Source organism: Onychomys torridus, chromosome 7 (genome assembly GCF_903995425.1).
Source record: "Onychomys torridus chromosome 7, mOncTor1.1, whole genome shotgun sequence".
Lineage (NCBI taxonomy): Eukaryota > Metazoa > Chordata > Mammalia > Rodentia > Cricetidae > Onychomys > Onychomys torridus.
In genome coordinates, this window is record NC_050449.1 from 110,881,909 (window position 1) to 110,896,495 (window position 14,587).

The following is a 14,587-nucleotide window of genomic DNA, read 5'->3' on the forward strand; positions in this document are numbered from 1 at the left end:
TATAAAATACAATCTAGTGTGTGTTTGTGTATTATGTTACTGGCATAATGAAACACAGCTGGATTTCTGTGCCTCTTCTAGTCTGAAGTCTGTTGAGAGGTAATGCATTAAGAAGCCTGCTTCATACAGACAGACAGCTATCTGAAAAGGAGAGCACCTCCTAGGTCCTCCGAAGGTCTTGCTCCTGGCCACTGCTGCTCTGGGTATGCTGTGCTGTTTGTACACTAGGTCTGTGGATTGGGTGGGTGTAATAGAAGTCTTGTGCTTTCAGTACTGATTTCAGTACTGAGCATCCTATTCACTCTGTCGTTGTTTTTTCCTAACGACACATGCATTTTTTTTCCTTCCCAGGAATAAAGACAGAGGCTAGCTTACTCATTTTGATATCATTAGCCAGTGTCTTAGGGTCAACAGTTAATCTAGAGTTTGTCGTCTTTGTTTACTCCCTCAAGTGTGAGAACTGATCCTTTGAGCCGTCTATGGAGTGCTCTCTAGGATAGGAGCAAAACAGTGACACTCTGGAACTCCAGAACTCTGCCATTTGCTTTAGTGATGGATTAGGATGCTCCAGGGAGGAGAGCGAAAGTCCGTGGGCTGTTGAAAACAGTGGTTCTCTGGGTATTTGTTTTTATTTCCTTCATCTACTTGGTCAGCTGTCTTTGTGAAGTATTTTCTGTGTGTTGCTCCCTAACATATAATTGGCATGTGGTAAACATTTAGTCAGAATTTGATGAGTAAGTAATGAGATTATTGAACTGTAGGTAGCCAGTCCTGCTCATGTAACTCCTATAGTACACAGGTATCCATTTTTATAATCTCATAGACAAGATAAATCTTACCTGAAGTGGAAAGTGAAGAGTTTGCCATAACATCGCAGCCTTGCATCTCATTCAGCTCATAGAGGATTATGCAGCCATACTTAGTTGGTTACATTTTTGCCCAGTAAGTTTTGAAAGTATATTCAGTGTTATTTTTTCCTTTCTATTTTAAAAATAAAAATTGCCTGAGGTACATTGAATTTTGTTTTGGAAGAACACAGTTGTGTGTTTCCAATACTGCGGCTGTTTGTGCTTCGCCTTCCTGCCCTGTGTGTGTGCCTTGACTGTGGTTTTCTGCACTCCTGCATGTTAGTGAAGATGACTCATCAGCCGTGGCTCATGCACGCTTTTTGTCTCACTCACTTATCCTTTGTTGTAGCTAAAAATAAACGACATAGGCATCAGAACATAACTTGTGTAGCACTTTCATTGAAATTCTAGCCTACTTTCACTTAGGAAAGAATTGGGAACTTACTTTTACATTATTGTAAGATATGGCTACCACTTTATTATGTTTGGTGTTCCAAGCTCACACCCCATTATCTCCTGTTTAAACATTGAAATGGGATCCACTGTTGGAAGCAGAGTTCCTGTGAGAAAGTGGTTTTCATTGTGGTATAGTGTAGAATCCATATGTCTCATCTGTTTATTATATGTGGGTATTTGAAATTTATTTTAATGCTTTGGGAAAAATGCTTAATATTTCTTTAAAGCAGGGAGGAGATGGCAGACAGGGAGTTTTGTGTCTGTCAGCACATGGCACAGTCCATTGTGGCTAAGACCTGGAAGCCTCTTGTGGGTAACTGGTTCAGAAATCCTGGTTAGAAGAGAGATTTCTACTCAACTGAGCTTGGTCAATATCAGCACCTTAAGATTTCAAAATCCTGCAAAGCAAGGATTATTTCTCTCTTTTTAAAGTTCTCCTGTGGAGTCCATGTGTTAAAGTTGATTTACCATCTCATGGGAAGATTGGGGTTCCTCCATTGCTGCATTGGACAGAGGATATTAGATTAGAAGATTACAAACATTTCTAGCTGTGAAATCATTTTGTTCTCTGATGTAATAGGAGAGTAAATTTAAGTGAAGAACCATGGAATCAGTCTATTCTCCTGTCATCATTTCATCTAAATTCTGAGTGAGTGTCAGAGCATCTTTAGGTTCTGCAGAGTGAGCTTAAGAGATTTCTGTGATGTAGACTAGAAGGCTGATATGGATGGTTTCATGAGAAACAGTAGCGGAAATGTGCTGGTGACTTCTGCAGCCGTTCCTGTTCCACCCTCACGCCCCCAGCCTTAAATCTTCAGTACAAACTACCAGGTGAGCTCTGGAAGACTCTCCCATAAGCAGGCTGAGTTTTAAGAGAGGGAACTAATGATTTGGGAGTAGCAACGGCTAACTTGCTATGTGCCTGCTGCTAGAATTGACAGTGAAAACACAGCTAATGAAGCAAAGACACTGTTTGTCTTTAAATAGTTTACTTCTCAGCATCCTCATGTCTTAAGATTATCCTGGTGTTTTCAGACAAAGGTATAATTAGACTAAGACTCTTGAAAAATGATTTCAGCCAATGTCTTGTTCTTTGAAATACAGAGCTTACTTGAACCTCAGTTTTATTCTTTAAGTATGCAAGATGAATAAATTGAGTAGATTTGCATTTTATATCAAAGACTTATTAGTTGTCAGAAAGATTAACTTTTTAATGCTAATGAGCACTGATTTTGCTTCAGAGTTCAGCCATACACCTTCTGTACATAATACTATTTACTATTAAGAAATTGCTTTAGAATAGGTGTTTGTGCTCAGGTATTTTCTTTGCCTAAACTGTTGTCTGAAACCAACCTGGGGTCAGTCAAAGGCTTTTTTTTTTTTTTTTTTACTATGATACTTTAAGTTGAAGCCCCCATAATTCTTAAACAACTTAGTTGTACAAGATACATTACATATATTGGTGAACTGTCTCTTGTTGACTGTTTCTTGATGGAATTGAAAACCCTTCTTGATCGCTGAGTGTGTAGTGGGAAGTCTCAGGACTTCTGTAAGGGCTAAAAGAAACGATCTAGGACCATAGCAATGGGATTTTCACAGGATATTTGTTTATAATGTGTGCATGGATCTGCACATATATACACACATGCATATACATTCACACACATATATCCATAGGCATACACACACGCATACACTTTGGTACCTAGTTACCCAGCTGTTGTACCCATTGTATGACTTGGTTGGATGCTGAATGAGTGATTTTGCACCCTTAGAGCCTTAAAAGTCTTCATGGCCTGAACTTATCTTCCCTATGAGCTGTTAGTAGAGCCTTTCTATATACCATTGAACTAGGTAGTTTTCTTTCTAGTCAGCTGAAAACAGCCCTAATTTGAAACTCAGGCATGTAGTAAGTTTCATTTCAAAAGTACATTGTTTAAGTATATGATTTATCCAGTAAATGTTTTTTAAAAAGAAACCAAACCCTGCTCTTTTATATTATGGTTAAAAAGTCTGAGAATAAGATTTGCCAAAGAACTGTTTTTCCACTCTTAAAAATGTCCTAGTGAGCCAGGCATAGTGGCACTTGCCTGTAACCCCCAGCACTCAGGAAGAGGAAGCAGGAGGATTGCAGTTGGAATCCAGCCGGGCTTCATAGTGAGACCCTGACTCAAAAAACAAAAAAGAGAAAGAGTCCTAGTGAGTACACACTGACATTACCCAACTGTTGATGATAGAGAAACTAAGAACTGTAGAGCAAATAGAAGCAATTAAAATTCGGAGTACAGAATAGTGATCTGATCTGTTTCTTGAATCTGTTAGCCATAGCATGCTTGGTGGGGAGAGCAGGGAAATGTTAGTGACTTAATACATTTTCAGAGTCTGAGCTTAGGCTCATATAAGCAGGTGTACCATTCTAATCCAGAACTCATCAACAACAAAACGTCAATTTTAGTGACGGGACACTTGGTTAAAGCCTTGTTGAACAGCTCAGAAGTATCTCTTGACTTAGACCAATGATGCGTCTTCTCACCTGCCCTGCTACAGCTGCTCTTAGATCCTGTAAATTGATTGTGAGACACTCGAGATCAGTGATAGTATTTCTTGAGATACTTGTTTCCTGCTGTTTTTATTATAGCTTTTGAGGAACTTGAAAAAGCCTTGAGTACAGCCCAAAAATCTGAAGAAGCACAGAGGAGAATGAAGGCAGAGATGGACGAGCAGATCAAGGCTGTTGAGAGAGCAAGCCAGGAGGAGCACCTCCGTCTCGAGCGTGAACTGAGCCGGGTGAGGCAGGAGGCTGTCAGCATGATGAAAGTAAGGATGGCTGATGCGGGTGGCCCTGTCCGACGCTCATTCCCAAAGGCCTCGATTGTAAGGAAGAGTCAGTTTGTAGGTCAGACCCCGAGCGTTTAGGGATGGTCAGGATGCAGTGCAAGAGCACTTTGGTAAAGCGTTCATATGCAGACAGGTCTCCTGGTCCTTCAGAGCATTGCCTCTCTCCATCTCCAGTGTTCCTTACCGGCTCCCTTATCTGAGGCTCCATGAAGGTGGATGCTTAGCTGCTTCAGTGCATGTCCTCAGAACTCAGTCAGGAAGGATGCTCGGCTACTATGTATGAATTTAAGAGACCTTGGGAGTATAAGACCAAGGTTGGGTATTTAAATGTTTTAATGGGTAATTACTGGTTTATTGGGTTTTTATGCACTGGTGGGGATTGAACCTTTGACTTCACATATGGTAAACACTTGTTTATCACTGAGTTATAAACCCAGCCCCTGAAAAGATAGTTATCAATGTTCTGATTACTCTTAAAAATACAGATATTTTCAAAATGAGTAATCTTTATAAAAAATTGTCTTTTTAGAACCTAGAAAGTCATTGCGTTTATGTGTGTATGAATAAATCCCACTGCTGTGTGTGGAGGTCAGTACAACGTAAGAGAGTTGGTTCTCTCCTTCTGCCATGTGGGCTCTACAAACTGAGTTCAGGTCAGCAAACTCAGGGGCAAGTGCCTTTCCCCTGAGCCATCTTTCAGGCCCATAAAGTTGTGGGGGTTTGTTTTCTTTTTTTTCTTTTTTTCTTTTTTCTTTTTTTTTTTTTTTTTTTTAGGATTTTGCTATGTAGCTCTGGCTATCCTGGAACTCGCTTTGTAGACCAAGCTGGCCTTGAATTCACAGAGATCCACCTGCCTCTGCCTCCCAAGTGAGTGTTGGGATTAAAAGTGTACACTACTACCGCCCAGTTTATGAAGTTGCCTTTAAGAAGAAGGAGTCTGAGGCTGAGCTGATCACTAGATGACAGTGCTTGCTCTGCAGGCATAAGGGCCTGAGTCTGACTCACCAGCTCACAGGTGAAAGCTGGGCATGGCTGTAGACTGGTAGATCCTGAGGGGTGGCAGCAGGCCAGCATAGTTGTGAACTGTAGACTTCAAGTTTCTCACTCAATGAGAGGCCTTGTCTCCAAGGCAGTAAGTTACAGAATGAGAGAGGAAGACTCCCAATATCCTCCTCTGGCCTCCACGTGTGTGCAGGTAGGCAGCCACACTCCACACTTACATGCAAGCATCACACACAACAACAAGCAAAAGAAAGAGTAATTTTGAAAATCCCATAGGTTTCCAGTTTTTCCAGCCAACTAAACATGTAAATACGGTGCCTGTTCCCTGTTCCATCTCCCATCTTCATTTCAGACTTGCCTTCATTATTTCTCCATTTTATACCATTCATTTATCGATTCTTTATTTCCATTCTTGGTGTTTGATTATGGCTACTAAAATGAATTAAAAAATTGTGTTTCTGAATCACGAGGCTTGGATTTAAAACTTAAGAGCTACAACAAGTATTTTACAATGACCTGGATATAGAGCATGGGAAAATTAAATAATTTCCACACATTTACTTCCTTCTGTGGGACTATAAAAACATCTCCAAATTAATTATGATCTACTACTGGATATACAAGGCCTTGACCCAAACTGTCTGACTGTATTTTAATTTCTTCTTAGTAGGGAAAAGCAAAAAGGGGAGACTTATTTAATGTTGCCTCATTGGGATGAGAGACCAAGAGGTTCGGTGACACCCCCCCCCCAAATCTGGGGATGTAGGCTTAGGTAGAGCCCAGGCTGCTCATCTCGTCCTGTCCAGCATTGGCTGTCTTTGTCTCAGTCCCAGTTTCTCCTGCTGGATGGTCTATCTCAGTGCAAATCTCTTTCCCAGAGACAGTCAACCCTCTGGCTGGCCCAGCATGAGATTCTTAGAGGAATTCCAATATATTTTCATTTTTAAGTGGTCATGTGATGTGATAAGTGTTAATATTAGTATGGAATCTAACAACAAATTTATAAATTACTTTGAAGATAATGATATGATTGTATGACAGAAGTCAAAAGATGAGGCTGGGAAGATGGCTCAGTAAAGTTTTTGTTGTGCAGATATGAGCCCTTTGTTTGGATCCCAGCACCCAAGGAGAAAGCCAAGTGCAGCTGTGCATGCCTGCAATCCTAAGGCTGGGACAGCAGAGATAACGGGGGTCCCTGTGGCAGAGTGGTCAGACAGTTTAGTTGTGCCAATAACGTGTAGAGCAATTGATGAAGACACTGGACATGGACCTCCACATGTATATAAACATATTTGCATGCACATTAAGCACACACACTTACAATTAAAAGATAAGAAGTATACAGTGAGGGCTGGAGATGCAGCCCTGATGGTGAATACTTGCCCAGCATACACAAAGCCCTGGGCTTGCTCTCCAGCAGCACATAACACTGTGTATCTGCCTTTCAGTTTTTCCAGAACAAGTTTTCTTTTTAAATATGCTTACAGAGAAGGTCCCTACATTTGGTTTCTTGCTGTTGCCTGGTGCCCTTTAGCGTCAGAACTGTTTGCATTGATCGTGGTGCCATTTATTTTAAAGGCTGCTCAAGATCCCATCATATAAAGTTCTCATACTTGAGACAGTCTCCCCCGATGGACATTAGATTCCCAGGGTTTGCTGTTGCTGATTATATGAACTGGCATTATACAGACTGGCTCTCTTGTATATCTCTTTATGGTAGCTCCTTTAAAGTGAATCTATCCTTTTTCCAGAAGAAAATTATGTATATTTTTAATTATTGGTCTGCCTCCTACAAGCTTTATGACAGACAGTTTAGATGTTTCCAGCTAGGTATTGGAAGTTCCCTCATTCACAAAAACTGTCTGCTTCCTTTCTCCTCTGAGATCTGTTGTCTTTTTATTATAGAAGTTCTTTGCTGATAGTGGGAGCTAGTCCTTTGGACATAAGGAACTTATTCAAATACTCGTTTTCCATCGAATAGAAAGTTTTCTTTTCTTGGTATTTTCTTGGTATTTAAGATTACTATTTTTATTATTAAACTGCCTCCTAGATTTTGTTCTTTTTAATTACGCTCATTCATTCATTCATTCATTCATTCATTCATTCATTTGTTGTGTGTGTAGGCTAGAGGACATCTTGAAGGAATTGGTTCTCTGGAATTGGACACCAGGACTCCAGCTAAGATTATAAGTTTGGCTGCAAGTGCTGTAAATTGCTGAACCATCTCAGTGGTCTGCTTTCAGTTCTGTTTGAAAACACATGTGGACTGGGTGTTTAGGTCAGTGGCAGAGCACATGCCTGGCACATGCAGAGCCCTGGATTCAGTCCAGTCATGACAAAAACCAAAACACGCACATGCCCAATTTTGAGACCACTGTTTTTTTGTTTGTTTGTTTGTTTTTGTTTTGTTTTGTTTTTTGTCCCTTGTGTGTTTTTATTTTGGGTTTTGAGGCAGGATTCACCATGTAGCCTAGGCTAGCCCCTGTCTATCCTGCCTCAGCCTCCCAGATGCTGGGGTTACAGATGTGGGTTACCACACTTCATGTTTTTTTTTTTTTTCAATTCTGTTGTTTTCTTTTGACATTTGGATACATTTCATTTATGGTGACATCTTTATTCTGACTGAAATTTAACTGGTTTGAGGCATAAGGTTGAAATCCAACTTAGTTTTTCCCAGGGCACCGCCATCAGACTCTAAACCATGTATGTAATAAATGTGCCCATTGCCCCTGACATGCTGTTATCTCTATTACATAATATGTAGGATGTTGAGCACATGTCTTTTTTTCTCTTTTTTTCTTTTTTTTGTATGCTGGGTGCTGCCTGTGGCTCTGTGTACTGCTGCTGCACCGTGATAGTCACTGTGTCTGAGGAGCCGCTGTCTGCCTGGTGGCCTCCTTCACCACTGTTTTACTTGGTAGTGGTGATGGGGATTGTTGGCTATTCTAACATGTAAATTTTTGTCTCCTGAGCAGCCTCCCTCATTCTTCTGGTGTTTGGTTACATTTTTAGATTTATATAAGGAAACTTGATATTTTTATAAACTTGAGTTTTCCTTTCCAAGAAAGATCAATGTAGTTAGAGTTTTCCTGCGTGGCCCACAGTCAGGACAAATCTCTTACCCGCCAGTCCCACAGTCGCTCAGACCCAACCAAGAAAGCATACAGAGACTTACATTGTTTACAAACTGTATGGCCGTGGCAGGCTTCTTGTTATTTACTTCTATCTTAAATTAACCAATTTCTGTAAATCTATACTTTGCCACGTGACTCGTGGCTTACCATTACCTTATATCCTTCTTGCCATGGCAGCAGCTGGCGGTGTCTCTCTCCAGCCTTCTACTTCCCAGAATTCTCTCTTGTCCCGCCTATACTTCCTGCCTGGCCACTGGCCAATCAGAACTTTATTTACACAGAGCGATATCCACAGCACTTCCCCTTTTCTTTTTTTTTAAAAGGAAGGTTTTAACTTTTACATAGTACAATTACATATAACAAAACAATTATCAAGCAAGAATTATAGTTACAATATTAAAGAAGATATCTATCTTATATTTGTGAGTTTAAGGTTTTATATCTAACTTATCTTGTATCATAACTGAGGAAATTATAACTATCTAGTCTTCAACCATATCAAAGACCTCAGAAGGATATAATATTACCTAAGAACCGGGAGAAGGATGTAAACATTTTTCGGGAGTCTTGCAAGAGTAGACAGAGACAGCTGGCAGCCTGGACAGTCACCTAATGTTCCTTTGTAAAGTTGGGGCACTTGTCTTTAGCCCACAGGGCTAGAGCCTCTTGGGCACTTTTCTTAGTGTCCTGTAGAATGTCTGGCAGTTTCCTCTGTGAAGCAGGAACCTGAAGGACCATTTTGTCAAGCAAAGTTTAGTGGTCACCTTTCTATGGGTCCTGCACGTCCAGTTGATCAAGCAGTCCAGGCAAGAACAGTTTCTTGCCCAAATGGCTATTTTTTGCCAAGGTGAAGATAAGATATGAAGTGTCTTCAATGCCCATCTTCCTCTCTGAAGTATTATTAATAATTATTAAGGCCACTCCACGTAGTTAAAAGGGAGGTTTATTTTGTGGGGTAACTTACAAATGAAGGGATAGGTTGCAGGGTCTGGAAAAGGTATGGCGCAGTCCGGCGGTGTTCTCTGGAGAACTCTGCTCGGTCTACCTCCAGCGTCCAGGGTCCCAGAACCAAGAGCGAGCCCTCCTCTTGATCCTGGGTCTTCCGCTCCCTCCTCTGCCCTGCCTTGTGGGCGTGATCATTACTGAAGCCTCAATGGGGGTTGGAACTTCCAGGCCAGTGCTGGGATGGCTATCCACTGCAGGACAAAGCTAGTAACTCTTTATAAATAATGTCTTCCTAGAAAGCTAGGTGCAGCCTGAGCACAGTGAAGCATCTCTTCTGAGTACAGTGTTCTTGTCTCCTGCCTTCCTCCCTGCCCTCTGCTCTATCCTGACCAGCGGTACACTCACTAGAGGTTACAGAAACGGAGCTGCAGCCCCATAATGCAGCCCTCAGTTTCTTCAGTGGGCTTTCTTTTCTCTACTCTGACTTTGGAGTATGTTCTCGTGTTTCCTTTTAACAAGTTACTGGCATGATTAGTTTCAGGAGAATTGTGGAGTTACGTGGCTTTTCCTGGGTGTTTGCACTTACCTTTCGGCTTTTTTTCAGAAGACCTCAGAAGAACAGCTTGCTGAACTTCAGAAGTTGCATGCAGAGGAGCTGGCCAGCAGAGAGCAGGAACTGGCCAGGAAGCTTCAGATCCGAGAGAGAGAGCTGCATGAGCAGATGAAAATAGCTCTTGTAAGTGCTGTTTAGTCAGAGGTGGACCTCAAAGCTGCCGCCACGCGGGTGAAGTGGAGGTTTCCACAGCCTCGACCTCAGTGTAGGAGAGGATTAGGCAAGCCAAAGGGGCCTGTTAGCGTAGCATTTAGTGCATAAAATCACCTGTCTGATGTGCCCAGCTTTAATCTGTCGGTAATTAGGAGGAAAGGAAAAGATGATCGATTGTCTCAAAGCCAGCACACCGGCTATACCGATAGGCTCCCAAAGGCTACTCTGAGTGAAGTTGAAGGAGCAAAACTTTGAATTCATGTGATGTTTAAAAAGTAGAGTTAAATAAAGTAAAAATAACTACTGGATGAACAAAATAATAGTCAGAAAATCAAAGATTCAAATTTTTACTAAAAAATGTCGCGCCTTCCTCGACCAGCAAGGAAGACGCGACACTGGGATCCTTCTCATTACAGTTTATTCAGACCTTTGATTAGTTTCATTGTGTCTCTCTCGCTGGGGCAAGCCTCTCCCAGCACCTAAGTAGGGCTGGGCTGCCAACCCCAAGCAGCCACGTGGGCACTGTCCACAGGTTCATGCATATGCCAGCAACACACGAATCCAGCCACAGCCAAATAAGGAGCTGTTTACCACAGAGAATGTTTGCCATCGGGAAGGCAGAGGGTGGAAGCCAGCGCCATCTTTAGGGTGCGGCTACACGCAGCTCTCTACAGTTTCCCCCTTTTTGTTTTACAAAGCAACAGGCAAGAGTAGAGGTCTGATCTCTGCTAAAATGGAACATGTACTAATGTTTGTCCAGGCGTCGTCCACCCAGAGAACACTAGACCCGTCCGATACCCTTTTCACAGAGGTGGGAGTTAGGGTACCAACCCACATGCAATCAGACTTGCTCTTCTTGAGGTCAGCGTATCATAACCTCAAGTGCAGTGCGCAGGCCTCGCATCCTGTGCCTAAATATCTTTTAAAGTAGCCAACCAGGCTTGGGGAGACTGTCCTGCATCAATGGCCATAAAGGCTTGGACAATCATGGCTGCATGGCGACGCTGTGAGATCCTAATGCGACAAATGCACCACAAGCATACTAGGGAGGTGAGCACCAGTAAACCTACTAGGGCTCCTATTCCCGCCCACTCCTTCATGTGGCCCATGGCTGTAGCAATCCAGGAAGACAATCCCTCCACCAGTCCGGTATCCACTCGAGTCGAATTCACCGTGACGATAGCCACTCTCAGCTGGTCCATCAGGTTATCAAACTCTCCAGTCCAATTGCCTAAAAGATAACTAGACAACTTTTTAGATAAATCTGTAGCAGAACAATTGGAAGCATCCAAATTCAAAAAATTCAGAGTAAATAATGCAAGAGAAAGTCTGTCCTTAGGGGTATGGCCATAGCCTATTCCCCCTTTTTGCTTTTGAAGCAACTCCTTTAAGGAGCGATGAGCATGCTCCATAATGTCTTGACCTTGTGGATTATATGGTAGGCCATGTACAAGTTGCACATTCATCTGTTGACAGAAGGAAGTGAACTTCTGTCCGGTATATGCAGGACCATTGTCTGTCTTTAACTGTTGAGGCTTACCCCATGCTGCCCAAGCTTCTAAGCAATGAGCAATGACATGAGAGGCTTTTTCTCCTGTCATTGGGGTGGCATGAATGATTCCAGAACAGGTATCAACAGATACATGTACATATTTGACACGTCCAAATTCAGAGATGTGTGTAACATCCATTTGCCATATTTTTAGGGGGAGCAAACCACGAGGGTTAACTCCTAATCTAGAAGGATGATGAAAAATGACACATTGGGAACAATCTAGTACCACCTTTCGTGCCTCTGCACGTGAGATAGAAAACTTTTGTTGTAATGTCCTTGCATTAACATGAAATTCTTTGTGGAAAGCATGTGCTCATTGTATGGCAGAAGCCACAAACATCCATTCCTGTCTAGTACACTGATCTACTATATCATTGCCTTTAGCCAATGGACCTGGCAGACTGGTATGTGCATGGATATGTTGCACAAAAAAGGGATTTTTACGTTGCCAGATCAGTTTCTGTAATTGTCCAAACAATGAGCTAACCGGGCTAGAAGATTTGATGGGCCCTGCACATTCAAGGCTTTTCAAAGCATTAACAACATAACTAGAATCTGACACTAAATTAAATGCAAATGGACAAGCCTTGAAAACTTCAAGAACTATTGAAAGCTCCACCTGTTGAGGTGCACCTGGCAAGAATTGATGCTTTACAGGTTCATTAGAATCTACCATATAAGCACCACAGCCTGTCTTAGACCCATCTGTAAATATAACACTTGCTCCTGGAATGGGCTTTGAAGCAGTTACTTTAGGGAAAACTATAGGATGTTCTTTAAAGAAAGTTAATAGTGGATGTTTAGGATAATGGCAATCTATGTGTCCTGGATAGGTACAACGCAGTATTGCCCAATCATCTATGGCAGCACATAATACCTTGACTTGAGTAGAATCATAAGGAACAACTAGCGTTTGTGATGATGTCCCAAAATATTGTAAACATTGTTGAATACCCTGTTGCGCAAGTAATGCCACTGCAACAGGATAATACTCAATTGATTTTGCAGGTGAGATTTTAGTATAAATCCATAACAAGGGTCCTTTCTGCCATAAAATTCCCGTAGGTTGTAATTGGGTAGGCAGAATGCACAGGGTAATATCCTCATTATTTTGTACTCTTTGAAGAAAAGCTCTTTGTAGTTTATCTTCTAATTTTGTTAAGGCTTCTCGGGCTGCATTGGTTAATTGCCTCGGTGAATCCAAGGCTGCATCTCCAATTAAAATATCATATAATGGTTTTAACTCATAATTGGCCATTCCTAAACTTCCTCTTATCCAATTTATATCTCCTAATAATTTTTGAAAATCATTCAATGTGCAAAGATGATCCTTCCTTAACTCTACCTTTTGTGGCATGATATGATGATTAGTTATTTTAGAGCCAAGATAATTGACAACTTTGCTCTGTTGCACCTTCTCAGGGGCAATACAGAGTCCCTTTTGCTTTAGCAATTCTACAAGTGAGCTATATGCTTCTTGAAGAATGCTCTCTTCTTTAGCTGCTAACAGTATATCATCCATATAATGGAGGCATTTCAAGCCTGGAAAACGTACTCTCAAAGGTTCTAAAGCAGTTGCTACAAATAATTGACACATTGTAGGACTGTTGGCCATGCCTTGTGGCAATACAACCCACTGATATCTTTTATCAGGTTCCTCATGATTAGTGGACGGTAAAGTGAAAGCGAATCTCTCACTGTCCTTGCTATTCAGTGGAATGGAAAAGAAGCAGTCCTTAATATCTACCACAATAATAGGCCAATTTTTAGGCAAGGCTGACAGCAATGGAAGACCACGCTGTACAGGTCCCATAATTCTCATTTGTTCATTTATAGCTCTAAGATCATGTAACAATCTCCATTTTTTTTTAATTTCTTTTTGATGACAAATATGGGTGTATTCCAGGGAGAAAGAGAGGGTTTAATGTGCCCTTCCTCCAATTGCTCTTTCACTAATTGATATGCAGCATGTAATTTCTCAGAGGAGAGTGGCCACTGAGGAACCCAAACTGGCTCCTCTGTTACCCAGGTTATGGGAATGCCCTCCTCAGCGGCCCCTAGGAAAAACCCAACCCTTGTTTGGGTTTCCTAGGTACTGTTTGTATTGGCTCCCTTTTGCCTTGCAAAAATTTTCCCAGGCCAAAATCAGAATGACACCCCATGTTTTTCATAATATTTTTAGATTCTTTGGAGTATTCATTACTTAACTGAAAGCCCATGGATTTCATAAGATCCCTCCCGCAGAGGGACACTGGAAGCTCAAGGACATAGGGTTGTATAACGCCAGAGTGACCTTCGGAATCTTGCCAATTTAACAAATTTGCACTAACATTTGGAACACTGGCATAACCCAGTCCCTGCAATGTTTGTGAGGAAGCCTGTATAGGCCAACCTCAAGGCCAATCTTTGTTAGCTATGATACTGCGATCTGTACCTGCAATCTGTTCCAGTATCCAAATCTAGGTCTCTTCCCAATTTCTCCCAGGAAGGCACTGTGAGGCTTCCTGAAATTGCAAACCAAGGAACAATTACATCACACTGTTGCAAAAATCGTTCTAAGGTGCGTTTTTTTATTTTCAGTTTCTTAGAGAGAAGCAGCTCGTTAAGAGCCAAAAAAATTGGGTGCGAGGAGGAGGCGCCCATGTTAGTATACTTTTATTTATTTTTTTTTTTCTTAATTTGAAAAGTTTCTCAGAGGTGTCTCAGAGCCTTTGCAGAATTGCTCCAGCCCTCCGGGCTCCTGCTTGTTTTGTTTTACCTGCTGGTTTGTTTTACCCGCGGGTTTTGTTATGCAAATTACCCGTCTGCTGTAGTCGAAGAACAGGTTCCACCTGTTGACTTTGTTATTTTAATTACCCATCCGCTCTAGTCGCGGCCCAATTGAATTATCCTTCCGCTCTAGTCGCGGCTCTGCTTTCCGGCTCTCCCTTCTACAGGTGAGCGTTACCCGCTTTTGTCGCGGATCCCCAGTTTTTTCTGAGGACTTACCGGTACCGCCTGACTGTAAATGAGTTCTGAATCCGGAGAGAGCCGTGGTAATTGT

The 14,587-nt window shown here is 41.8% G+C and overlaps 1 protein-coding gene across 10 annotated transcripts in view; it reads left to right on the forward strand.

The window, feature by feature from the left end:
• Golga4 (golgin A4) overlaps positions 1-14,587 on the forward strand; it is a 94,259-nt gene that overhangs the window by 50,671 nt on the left and 29,001 nt on the right. For 8 of the 10 annotated variants that reach the window (XR_004945482.1, XM_036194016.1, XM_036194018.1 and 5 more), the window contains 2 exons: positions 3,943-4,121; positions 9,828-9,959. Coding sequence is in view for 9 of the 10 variants with exons in the window: in XM_036194016.1 (XP_036049909.1) it covers positions 3,943-4,121; positions 9,828-9,959 (311 nt within the window). In the remaining variant the exon portion in view is untranslated. The remainder of the gene's footprint in view (positions 1-3,942; positions 4,122-9,827; positions 9,960-14,587) is intronic. The other 2 variants (XM_036194017.1, XM_036194021.1) reach the window with 1 other exon arrangement.